We start from the raw sequence: 13,897 nt of genomic DNA, 5'->3' as shown, positions 1-13,897 counted from the left end.
TCCAACTGCACGTTACCACTTAATTTCTAATCAGCCAATCACATGGCGGCAACTCAGTGCATTTAGGCATGTAGACATGGTCAAGACAATCTCCTGCAGTTCAAACCGAGCATCAGTATGGGGAAGAAAGGTGATTTGAGTGCCTTTGAACGTGGCATGGTTGTTGGTGCCAGAAGGGCTGGTCTGAGTATTTCAGAAACTGCTGATCTACTGGGATTTTCACGCACAACCATCTCTAGGGTTTACAGAGAATGGTCCGAAAAAGAAAAAACATCCAGTGAGCGGCAGTTCTGTGGGCGGAAATGCCTTGTTGATGCCAGAGGTCAGAGGAGAATGAGCAGACTGGTTCGAGCTGATAGAAAAGCAACAGTGACTCAAATAGCCAACCGTTACAACCAAGGTAGGCAGAAGAGCATCTCTGAACGCACAGTACGTCGAACTTTGAGGCACACCGGGTGCCACTCCTTTCAGCTAAGAACAGGAAACTGAGGCTACAATTTGCACAAGCTCATGGAAATCATGGACAGTAGAAGATTGGAAAAACGTTGCCTGGTCTGATGAGTCTCGATTTCTGCTTGAACATGACAATGAGTTCACTGTACTCAAATGGCCTCCACAGTTGCCAGATCTCAATCCAATAGAGCATCTTTGGGATGTGGTGGAACGGGAGATTCGCATCATGGATGTGCAGCCGACAAATCTGCGGCAACTGTGTGATGCCATCATGTCAATATGGACCAAAATCTCTGAGGAATGCTTCCAGCACCTTGTTGTATCTATGCCACAAAGAATTGAGGCAGTTCTGAAGGCAAAAGGGGGTCCAACCCGTTACTAGCATGGTGTACCTAATAAAGTGGCCGGTGAGTGTATATAGTATATAAAGTATATACTGTAATATATTAAGATAAGTCTTGGTCAATGGTAATAGTAATGAGAGAAGAATGATTGATGTATGTATGGGAACAATGTATTGGTAAAAATTTTCTGAACTTAGGGAAAGTTCGCTTATCACTAGTAACAATGTCAAACGTAGTATAATTTTTCAGTTTCTTGTCACAGCTGAAGACTCATATAGCTGTGTCTGGTATTGCAGAATAGCCACATATTTTAAAGGTACTGTATGATTGATAACAACACATTTACTTCAGCTCACATCTCCAGCTTTAGTGATGTGGTGATACCTTAAAGGGGTTCTCCAGTGAAAATCTTTTTCTTTCAAATCAACTGGTTTCAGAAAGTTATATAAATTTGTAATTTTACTGCTATTTTAAAATCTTAAGTCTTCCCATACTTATTAGCTGCTGTATGTCCTGCAGGAAATTGTGTTTTCTGTCCAGTCTGACACAGTGCTCTCTGCTGACATCTTTGTCAAAACGCAGGAACTGTCCAGAGCAGGAGAGGTTTTCTATGGAAATTGGCTCTGGACAGTTCCTGTCTCGGACAGAGATGGCAGCAGAGAGCACTGTCAGACTGAAAAGAAAGCACCACTCCCTGTAGGACATACAGCAGCTGATAAGTATGGGAAGACTTGAGATTTTTAAGTAGAAATAAATTACAAATCTATATAACTTTCTGACAGTTGATATGAAAGAAAAAGGTTTTTGCTAGAAAACCCCTTTAAGAGTGACAATGTTACAACTATGCTGTTTTACTACTGACAAGTATACTGCTTTTCTATTCATCAATTGGGAGAACTTGCTAATACAACATTTTAAAGGGAACCTGTCACCATGAAAATACTATTTAATCTATTGGAATCATGTTTTAGAGCAGAAAGAGCTGAGCACATTGATGAGACTGCCCGGAGGAGGTGCCACAGTGATGTCACGGTACATAGGGCACTGCAGCCAGTCACAGGTCTTAAAGTGACTGTACCACCAGGCCCAGGCTGAGGCGGGCCGACCCACCCTTAGTGAGAGGAAACCCCCGCCCCTCTATGATAGGGTTCCATTGATTCTAATGGAGTCACGTCATGGAGGGGCTGGAGTTTCCTCCCACTAAGGGTGGGTCGGCCCGCCCCCAGTGCTTCAGCCTGGACGTGGTGGTACAATCACATATTACACAGAAAGATTATCTGCCGTTACGGCTAATAATCGTCCTGTGTAATAAACAATGATCAGCCAACATAAACGATGTTGACTGATTGTTGTAGTCGTTTGTCTTTCAACATGTTGAAAGACAAACGACTCATATAGCAGAGCTCTGCTACATGAGCATAGGAGCAGCGGCAGCAGACTGCTGCTATATACTATGGGCTGCCTGGACGATCAGAGACCACCCGGGCAGCCCCTCCGCACCTCTCTGCGCCCCCCCGTCTCTCTCATGCTCACTGCCGCCACGTGTAGTAGGGGCTATAGTATGCACATGCAACTAGTGGCCAAAGATATAAACCCCTCCCCACCACCACCACACACAGAGCTATGCAAAACCTAACTTTCAGCAGGACTGGCTAACAGCCGACTGTGTATAAGGACCTATTGACTCTTCCAGGCACATGTTGTTTGGGGAGAGAACGATTGGTATTTTGGATCTTAAGTACAGGATCATTTTGTTCCCAGAGAGATACGCTGCCACCAGAGGAGTCTGGCAGAGTCTTATCCCTCCTCTCCCTTTTCAGAACACATGAACATTTGCAGACAACTGCAACTACTGTATCAGGACACAGGACTACTACTGCACCAATAACCCTATATTGCATTATCTGCCTCCAGACTCTAATGTTCTCAGCACTTTAGGATTCTTTAACACATATTTTATGGAGCTGCTATAAACTTTGTGATGGACCCTACAATGTATTGTGACAGACCATATAACAAACAGTGGAATGACAAGTACAATAAAGGGGTAATCTGACCATATGTATTTATGGTAAATCCATAGATCACATGACTGATAAATGGTGGCCCCACTCCTGGGTCCTTCAGATATTAGGAGAATAGCTTCCAGAGTATGCTGTCCAGCTCCAAAGTAAGCTGAATCTATTGAAGTACTATTGATAAGGTAATTCTATTATATTATGACTTAAAATGTGAATAGTGTTGGAACCTGATAGATTGGTGAAGCACATTGTAGCTTTCAGTGGTTAGTATGAGTATAATAGTAGCAGTAGTGATGTTAAGTAACAGGTACACTTAAGGATGCGGGGGAAGCTTTTAATTGTTAATTGTTACCATCATTATGCCCAAAATACATTCTTGACAAGGTGCCCACTTGGAAGCTAGAATGTTAAAAATAATGGGACTTTTGTGTATTCCGACAAAGTGTAGTTAAGTGAGGATGATTCACCGAAATATCATGATGTGCACAGGGGCAGCTATTCATCTGCCCGGCCTCAAGTCTCATTTAACATCATTAGAAAGTTTAGACAATGTTAATGTAGAGCCATGTATAAGTCCAGTGAGAATTTAGTAATTTAGGCTCTGGCAGAGTACTGGGGTGCCCTTTCCCTGGTCCATCAGACAAGGCAGAGATTAAATGGTGTACTGACTGGACAACTTTATGGTTCAGTTCACTGAAGTATATGGAAAGCTGAGTCTGTAATGCATGACCTGAGGTCCAAAAAATTTGTTTTTTCTTTTTTCTAATTTAATTTTACAACCTTGGTCCAACTTCCTGCTATGCACTTGCCCCCCCCCCCCAATTCCCAAGATACAGGGGTGTAACTAGTTGCTGTACTTCTCTCTGAATTGTCAGATGGGTAGGAACTTTATAGTAAAATGGAATGGAAATGCTGGGCTCAGGGGTGTGATTAGGAGGCTGGGGGGCTGGGATTATGTTCGGGGGTGTGGTTAATGAGCTCCTATCCACACTCCCTTAGCCTAGCCCAGGCTGCCAACTCCCATTAGAAAACAAGTGCTGACCTTGGTATGAGGTATAGCCCCTGTGATGATGCCAATAATGTGGATATGGGAATTTATTGGATGTTGTGTGTTACAAGAAATTCTTACTGTAGCACACAGACAACGTGTTTTCACAAACGGGGTTGGATTTAGGACACCAAGGTTATAAAATGATATAAAAAAACTAAATTATTTAATGAGCATGGCCACAATCAACAATGGTAAGGTCATCTGGATCTTGATGATCTGATTTGATCATAATGTTTACATATTTTTCACTATTCAATATGCAATATTACATAGAGAAGGACATAAATCAGCTCCTTTAGATGTCATATGATATGTCCATTTTTTTTTATATCAAACTACAACATTTAGACCCTGCCTTTTTTCATGTTATGTCCATTGCACATTCCGAGTATTCCTCAGGAATATTAATGCAGATAAAAGCCTAATGTGTAGCCCCCATATGTGGTAGCCACATAACAAATCCTAACAAATAAAGGGAAAGGTGTTAACACACTGATAGTTCTTATCTTCTCTGCTCCTGTCAGTGTAGCCTCTTGTTTTATGACCTTTTTCCTCTGACCTATAACCTGTATGACCCTTCTGCTCCTGTCAGTGCTGCTGCTCAGACCTCTATATACTGCTGAGAATTGGAGCTAAGTTTTGAGCTAAGCGAGTCAGGCAGACACACTTAACCTTAGCCTCTGCTCCAACCCCCCACCCCCAAACAGGTCCAATTGGAACTGCAACTACCTATAGCTACGACACTGGATCTGATCAGAGAAATATTGGCCCACTGTTAGCAGGTCCTTTTTTATGGTTCTTCATTTTCCTCCCTTACTCCAAAGAAAATCCTTAGGTTAAATAGCATGACATTAAGTATAATTTTGTAACTATCTTGACTCTAATTCCACAACTGTCCTACAATTCAGGTTAAAACTAAAAAGAAGACAGGAAAAACTATTTTTATTGGTATCACGAACAATGGCTGCTATAAAAGCCAGTGAGAGGCTAGCTGTGGGTATGATACATTATATAATGAAGTCCTGGCCACTTTAGGAAAGTCCTTTCCTCCATCTAATGTGCCCCCTTCCTCATATGCACTACAAGCTCCATTAGGTTGTGTTGGTGATTGATGGGGACTTTCAAAGGACAGTTAAACAAAAACACCATGAAATTTCTGGTAAAAGAAATAAGATCTCGTCCCATTTACATTCTAGGTTTCATGCAGTGGATCATGACAATGCAATGATAGATGAGGTGTAATACACATTTACAGTGGGGAAATCCCTTAAAATAACACCAGACTGTGATGGAGTGAAATAACCAAAAGGTTATGCTGGTCCAGGAGGTGGGGGCTCAAGGTTCTAGACTCCAGTGCGGGGGTGGGGGCTATTTTTGATGCAACATCTAAATTCAGCTTTAGAAGGATGTCGTTATTCAGTATGGACCACCTTTTATAGTACAGTACCTGGGCTTTGGCTCCATACTCTAATTTTATTTAACCCAAATACATGGTAATACAATTCCAGCAATGTGCACTGAGCCAACTATCATCTTATTTACCCATCTGCCTTATACTCTACAAGCTACATTTATTTAGAGATAATGTAGGAAAAGCTATCAAAGCACATACATAACAAAAAAATAATTCCATGTATTATACTATTTTCCCAATGACTTACATAGATGAGGCCGGAGAAATATCTTTCTCTTAAATTGTGTAGCACAGAAGCTTCATTTAGGCAAGTCAGCTCTGCCATGTCCTCCACCTTGGAAAATTTGGGGGGGTTCATCTTTTGGACATCATCCTTGCTTATGGTCTTTTTTTGTCCATTTTCGAATTCAATCAGAACCTCGTCACCTTTCTCTTCCTTGATGCTTGCAGCTTCAAATCCATTTTTCTCAGAAGGGACCCAAACCAACTTTTTGGCTGTCCAATCTGCCTGGGCCACAGGGCTGTTGACGAACTTCTTGTCCACAAAGAGGAATTTCTCATCCTCACTTAGTGGTTTTTGTGACATTTTGACTTAAAGGTGGTCACCTATGGAGGATGAAGTACAAAAGATTAATAATCATATGAGGCAGCAAAGAGCAAACGCTATCTATCTATCTATTTATCCATCTAATATACATATATTACCTATCTTTATAGATACTAAACGTCACATTCTTTGCACTAAACACAGGGCCCAAGCCCAAGTAACGTAAGAGTAACCAGGCTTTAAAGTTTCCTCATAAAATATTCAAACATTGATGTTCACCTTGTGGTCTTCAAATTCTAAAGTCTACAAGGGTGTATTATTGTGGTTAGGAAGGAAAGAGGACAGCTGAAGAAGGGATGTTAAGATTAGAATGGAGGATGTCTAAGCCAGTTTTTTTGTGATAAGGAAACAATGAGCCTACCGGACCACATGATGACACAAGGGTATAGTAGATTTCGCATGTTGGACTATCTCACCGTTTCCCAACCAATCCAGATGGTGCAAGGCTACAACTCCCAGCATGCCCTTGCAGCCTACTACAGTATACTTTTCAACACCACAGCCACACGTTGGGGAACACTGGACTATTTATATGAAGTGACAAATAATGTGGTTAGGCAAGGCCACCTAAAGAAGGAGTTTAAAAAGTGTAAGGCCTATCACTAGCCTGTAGATGTATAGGGTGTATGGGGCAAATATATAATCTACAATGCATAGACATGAGCATTTTACTTTGTACTTCCAGATTGTTTTAGCTGAAATAACTATACATCATATATACATTTGTGCTGGTTTTAGTAGCATGAAGGCACCGATTCTTATTTCAGTGTCTTATTACTATTGATACAATGTGACTGGATGATATGTTTTGACTGTCTTTAGAATGGAACATTATGAATGCAAAGGAAATTTAGACAGCGGCAGTCACCATAGAGGAAAGGCCTTTCAACTAGCCGGGTTTTACCACCCATGCCTTCGGTAATTTTTCTTTAATCCACTTCCATTATACAACGTCTTCCAGTAATTAGGCTTATTAGTGCAAGGAAGGAACTGGTCCTCGGAAAGCCCCTTTGAATTGCACTAAGTTCCCACCAAAGCAGAGCTCTCTATTTGTGACAATAAGGGTGCTATCTACAGGAGATCTAGAGAGGAGGAATGTAAAACATATCAGTATGTCGTCTGGTTCTAACACAAACACAGCTGAAAGACAAGTTATTAACCCTGGGGATGACCAGCAATGTATCATTGGCCTTTCTGATGGACTCTGGTAAAATAGAGTCTGAATTTGTAAACTGACCTATAAAAAAACTGTTATAATTTAAAAAATCCTAGAAAAGGCCAGATGTGACAACGATCAATTACAAAAAAAATAATAGGCTCCAAATATTTAGAATTAACCGGCATCCCATTAGTTTTAGTGTGTGCAGAACAGTAGTATGCAGAGCAGTAGTATATAGAACAGTAGTATGCAGAGCAGTAGTATACAGAGCAGTATTATGCAAAACAGTAGTATACAGAACAATAGTGTGCAGAACAGTAGTATGCAGAGCAGTAGTGTGCAGAACAGTAGTATGCAGAGCAGTAGTATATAGAACAGTAGTATGCAGAGCAGTAGTATACAGAGCAGTATTATGCAAAACAGTAGTATACAGAACAGTAGCGTGCAGAACAGTAGTATGCAGAGCAGTAGTATACAGAGCAGTATTATGCAAAACAGTAGTATACAGAACAGTAGTATACAGAACAGCAGTATGCAGAGCAGTTGTATACAGGGCAGTTGTGTACAGGGCAGTAGTATACAGAACAGTAGTCAGCAGTGTACAGAACAGTAGTGTGCAGAACAGTAGTATGCCGAGCAATAGTATACAGAGCAGTTGTATACAGAACCATAGTATACAGGGCAGTAGTATACAGAACAGTAGTCAGCAGTGTACAGAACAGTAGTGTGCAGAACAGTAGTATGCAAAGCAGTAGTATACAGGGCAGTTGTATACACAACAGTAGTATACAGGGCAGTTATATACAGAACAGTAGTATACAGAACAGTAGTCAGCAGTGTACAGAACAGTAGTATGCAGTTGGTAACTTTTAATGTTCTAAAGCGTTCTAATGTTCCATAGCGGTGTGATCTGCTCAATTTTGTCTCACGTAACACATATTTATGTGTATCCTCACGTATATATGCCTAATTATAAAGTTTTGTCTGAAATTTGGTCAATTAAGCCTCCATATACCACTGGGCTTCCTAAATGAGACTTAGTAGCCCCCCACCCCCTACATCTAGGGCATATACCTGTGGCCATCCAGTACCCTAATCTGTACTCATGAGGGGCAGTCATTAGCAGTCTACAGATGAATGACGCTTCCATTTGGTGGAAACTGTGGTTTTGGTTAGTATTGGATCTTTTTCTTCCTTCTAAGGAGAACTAAAATGAACTGCTATAATAAATGGGTAGATTTTTAAATATTTTGGTAGGAAAAAAATATCCTTGCTAAAACCCCAATGCAAATTCCTTGCTAAAACTCCAAACTTGGAATATTATGTTCCTGCATATTCCTATAAAGAGTGAGAGAATAATGAAGCTGAAGCTATGAGCCCCTCGCTAGCGCTGGTCCTCTGCTGATGCTGGTGCAGGGGCCCATATAAGGGCATGTTACCCTGAAGACACCATAACTAATTCATAACAAATACCTTTTAGGGGAAAAAAAAGTCTGAAGAAACTAAAGTAAAACGTCAAGTGGTAGAAGTGCAATTCAAAGCCATGCTTGCTATACATTCCTGTCATCCAGGCCGGCAGCGAGCTCTCCTATTGGCTAATTCTATATTATTAGCAAGGATGCTCCAGTCCCAGTATAAGCTATGGTGAGGAAAGGACTAATGCATAGAAACAGGACTGTTTAATTCACTTAGCTGATGATTTAGATACATATGCACAGGGATAGAATAGCTACATTAAGTATATACAAAGATCAAATGGGATGTATTATTATATATATATCGGCAGGAAAACAGTATATAAGCTCAGATGTAACAAAATACCAAATACCATCACTTCTAGGTATTATACAGGAGGTACCTGCTCTTATCTCACTTGATGCATTACAGAAGCTGTCACTGTTCTCAAGAATAGTCACTTTCTCATGATGCATGCAACTTTTTTTTTTTAACTGCAAGGTTAACCTAGAAGAGAATATGATAGCCAAGGGATAACCCTGTGACATTTGGCAAACTCAGCTACAGGTACTGGCCTGACACATTGCAGGTTAACCCATTCATTTCTCACTCTCTATACACAGTTGTCCATTACACTCATTTGTAACTAGAATGCCAGAAGATACTGAAACCCTATAGTAATAACAATAGTGCTTACTTACAGATATCCAATTACTTAAGCAGAGGTTGAATTGAAGACAGAGACTGGAACCTGTACAGCTCACAGCTGGGACAGTCCAAATTCCCCTTCAGTTTGCAGTCCCTCTATATAGACTCAGCCATCTCCACAGTGGGAGGGATGGAGTCTAGGGAGAGCAGGAGGGAGGGGTTGGGAGCTCATCCTCTGCTCCTAGGTATGGGTTCTCCAGAGCACCTTAGTACAGTACAGGGGATATTACAGTAACCCCTCAGCTGCCAAATTAGTGTTTTACCAATGCTTGGTAATAGGTTAGAGTATTGGCTAAAGACTTATAATTTCTGAACATATTTTAAGTCCAATTGATCACTGCAAACTTTTTGATCCGACTTCTTTATTCTTTCTGAAACTAATACTTATTGGAAAAAGTTTAGATAACTTTAATGAAATTTAAAGAAAATTATGTAAACAAGGCACAGACTAGTTACTAAGAGCTGATACATGCAGGGACATTAATATACTTATAGTGCCTAGCCATCATTCTGTATGGATGAATGTATATAAACCAATGCAATTTAAATCAATTAGAAATTTAGACACCATGTGAACATTATTGCACATAAATTGTATGTGTGTATGTGATGTAGCTGAGCCGAATGTGCTTTGTCAACATATATTTCACAGTTTCAATTACAGCATTATGGTAAAGTGTACCAATATAACACCCTACTTCCATATATATGCATTATTTGTATCCAATGGGATGTTGCCTGTCATACACATCTGGATTGGAGTTCAGGGACATCCTACTCCCTGGTGGGGAGTGTATGATTCCCAGCCTCACTGACTGTGCGGCTATAGCTGGGGGCTTCCCATGCATGTTCCTGAGAAAGGAGAAAAAAATAAAAAAACTCTATGATTATATGACTCCATCTGCCCAAATAAGGAGACGGGAACTCTTTGTGCACTGTGTTCTTCTATGTTAGGGGCTGTCTGTTCTCAGGGTAGGGAGAGAGGATGCTGGGCGATTGGAAAGAAAGAGGAGTCTTCTAAATACATAATGCCATAAATAAGGATCTCCTCCATTTAACCCCTTTAATGCTTATCACCAACTAGAAGTAGTCGTATTCCTATGTGTAAACAAGCAAATCCCCTGTATCCTTAAGCACTTCTATCAAGTCAGCATATTGCAGCAATCTCTCGTCTCATACTTACAAGGGATTTTGCTTTGTATCTTTGGCCGAAAATAGCAGTTATAAGATGTTACATCAGCTTTATAAGATATAGAGCGCTATTTGAAAGAATTATATATATATTGCTTATAGATATGAAGTAATTTCACGAACTCTTAAAAGAATAGCAAAGTATATTTGTATCTTTCCAGATGTTTTATTATTGCATATTTGTAATGCTAAGTCCCAGGCTAGATAGGGCTAGTTGTGATTCCTGGCATACATTTATTATAGTGCTACTATATAAGCCTGTTTGCCCATCTCCTCCTTTTACAGTCAATGTGCCTGCTGTCAATCAAATCTGGAATAGGCATATGGAAGTGGACACAGAAGCGGTGGATAAGAAGCAATGGGCTAGCTCCCCTCTTTTTTTATAGCCTATGTGATTCCCAACATTATATGTAAATCACTCAAGAATGACAAAAATGACTCCATACCCCCAGAAAAAAAAGTTTTTATGTCTTGGTCACCAGGTGTCTTACTTCCCTGCATACTGCTCTCCACTGTCTGTTGTTAGCAGAATTCTGACTGTAGCAGAAGAGAGACCAAGACAGAGCACAGCAAGTAGGGGTGGAGCTTAGATAGGGTTACACAGGGAAGAGAAGTATTTCATGGAATAGCAGAAAGGAGTAGGTGCTGTCCTGTGATTAGCCAGAAAAGTAAGGGAATGAAAGTCCAGTTGGGAGTACTGCTGCCAAACGGACAAACTTTGGTCCTGCCCCCTGAAATGTTGAGAATGAGAAATAACTATGTGACTTTTTTAGGGGCTCAATAACAGCAGTGGGAGCACTATTATGACGTTGCCACCACTCTGAGGGTCTAATGTCACATAACCATGGACATTTATAAAGAACAGGGCCGGCATCAGCACCCGGCGTACTCGGGCAAGTGCCGGGGCCCACAGCTGCTCAAGGGGCCCCCCGGCACTTGCCCGAGCAATAGCCACAGGTCACCACCAGCAATGCCACCCGCTGCATCCCCCGGACTCACTGTCAACACCGCTGACATCCGGGAGGCAGTGAGGGGGGCGGGACGCGAGTGCTGGGCGGATGCGACGGGACGGGATGTCACTCTCCGCCTCCATGACGTCCTGGCCTCGGCCTCTCTCTGCAGCGCTGGATTGATGGGATCTCCCCAGCAGGCGCATAGCGATTGCATCATCGCGCCTGCTAGAGGATCCGTCCCCGCGGCACACAGAAGGGAGAAGCCAGGGAGAAGAGGACACATCCCCTGGATTAGGTGATTATGATTTTTTTGTTTTGCTTTGTGTTGGGGCTGAGCAGGGGGCATCTACTATGGGGCAGAGGAAAGGGCATGTACTATGGGGGCAGAGCAGGGGGCATGTACTATGGGGCAGCAGGGGGCATCTACTATGGGGGCAGAGCAGGGGGCATCTACTATGGGGGCAGAGCAGGGGGCATCTACTATGGGGGCATTACTATGGGGACAGTAAGAGCAGAGGGCAGTACTATGGGACAGAGCAGGGGGCATCTACTATGGGGCATAGGAAGGGGCATCTGCTATGGGGGCAGAGCAGGGGGCATCTACTATGCGGGCAGAGCAGGGGGCATCTACAGTACTATGGGGCAGAGGAGGGGCATCTACTATGGGGGCATTACTGTGGGGAAGAGCAGGGGACATTACTATGGGGGCAGAGCAGGGGGCATTACTATAGGGGCAGGGGACATTACTATGGGGGCAGAGGGTATTACTATAGGGGCAGGGCAGGGGACATTAATATGGGCCATTACTATGGGGGTAGAGGGCATTTTTACTATATGGGGGCACAGCATGAGGACATTAGTACTATATGGGGGGCACAGCACGGGATCTTACATACGGGGCCCACATACCTCCTTACTTTACTGCACATGACACCAAGTAGCAAAATTATCACTGTATGGAAGCCTATGGGTGGGAAAAGGGAAGGAAATTGCTGGAAATGTGCCGAGCCTAAGATGTTTGTCTGACAGGTTCTGAAGAGAAGAGTTGTAGCTTGAAGGAATCATTATGGTGGTCCAGGCAAGATGAAGAGGAAACAAAGAGCGATCGCCTCAGATTAAAGAAGACGTCACCTGTGAGTTACCGAATTACGTTTTTTTTTTTTCTCGTTATTTTGTCAAACTTTATTTGGTAGGTGTGCCCCGAGGTAAAAAAAAGTGATCAGCAGTGTATTATATACTTATTATCCTCCCCTTGTATGAGTGTGTATATATGTGCCCGAGAGATAGATATATACACACTCATACAGGAGGGGGGATAATACGTATATAACACAGCTGATCCCCTACACAGAATCGAGAGCTAGAGACCTTCTAATAACCATGCCATATAAATTGCTATTCAAAGGGGCCCACAAAGGCTCTCTCGACCAAGGGCCCACAAAAACCTGGAGCCGGCCCTGATAAAGAAGAAAATCTTTTGAAAGTACAAGTACTCTTAAAGGGGTAACCCGTAAAAAAAAAAATCAGGAAGTCGAGTTTTCTTTTCAGTCTGACACATTGCTCTCTGCTGCCATGCATGTGACAGGTCCAGAGTAGAAGAGATTTTCTATGGGGATTTGCTACTACTAGCATGTGGTAGCATGTGAAAGAGTGGAAAGAATACACCACTTTCTGCTGGGCATACATCAGCTAATAAGTACTGGAAGACTTGTGATTTTTCAGTAGAAGTAATTTACAAATTTGTATAACTTTCTGACACCAGTTAATTTGAAAACTTTTTTTTTTTTTTTTTTACCAGAGTAACCCTTTGAGGAATATAATAACAGTATTGCTAATGTGTAAAACTAATTGCCGAGTTCACATTCTTCTGACATGTTTGTTTTAGTAAATGATTGTATTTAAAAAAAAATTCTCTTCTAAGAACTCTGCATTATGCAGCTGGTCTGTTATTCCTCCTGGAAATATTATGATACATTCAGGACTGGGTTTTATTATTCCCCTTATCAATGAGATATGTCTCCCTACAGTCTGACATTCTCACATCACACCACAATGATGAGAAAGCAAAGTGGGGACCCATAACAACCAAAGAGAATCCTTCTCTTCTCTAGAACGTTTGTTATAAGAAATAGTTCCAACACGCAATCACCTTGCCAAAATTACTGTACACTATTGACTCATCCACAGAATCATAAAACATCCAGGAAGATTTACTGAACTATTGCTATCCAAAAAGAAACAACAATTGTCCAATTGGGGAACCATTTATTCTAGAAGTAAACTACTATAGCTAACTTCAAAAGTTTTTTTAAAGGAGTGTACATTATTATAAGGCTGCGTTTACACTACGTATATTTCAGTCAGTATATGTATATTTCAGTCAGTATATTTCAGTCAGTATTGCAACCAAAACCAGGAGTGGATTAAAAACACAGAAAGGATCTGTTCACACAATGTTGAAATTGAGTGGATGGCCGCCATATAATGGCAAATATTTGCTGTTATTTTAGAACAACGGCTGTTATATTGAAATAATGGCAG

General features: G+C 41.5%; 1 protein-coding gene across 3 annotated transcripts in view; it reads right to left on the bottom strand.

Annotated features, from left to right (window-relative positions):
- The window catches only part of MYH11 (myosin heavy chain 11), an 86,299-nt gene extending 76,990 nt beyond the window's left edge, over positions 1-9,309 (bottom strand). For all 3 annotated transcript variants that reach the window (XM_069983688.1, XM_069983689.1, XM_069983690.1), the window contains exons 1-2: positions 9,206-9,309; positions 5,531-5,889 (exon numbers count right to left, since the gene is read on the bottom strand). In XM_069983688.1, coding sequence (XP_069839789.1) covers positions 5,531-5,869 — 339 coding nt within the window. In that variant the 5' untranslated portion in view covers positions 5,870-5,889; positions 9,206-9,309. The remainder of the gene's footprint in view (positions 1-5,530; positions 5,890-9,205) is intronic.
- Positions 9,310-13,897: the final 4,588 nt, after the last annotated feature.

This window comes from Dendropsophus ebraccatus, chromosome 9 (genome assembly GCF_027789765.1).
Source record: "Dendropsophus ebraccatus isolate aDenEbr1 chromosome 9, aDenEbr1.pat, whole genome shotgun sequence".
Taxonomy (NCBI): Eukaryota; Metazoa; Chordata; class Amphibia; order Anura; family Hylidae; genus Dendropsophus; species Dendropsophus ebraccatus.
Note: the sequence above shows the minus strand (reverse complement) of the source record. Positions and strands in the feature narration are given on the sequence as shown.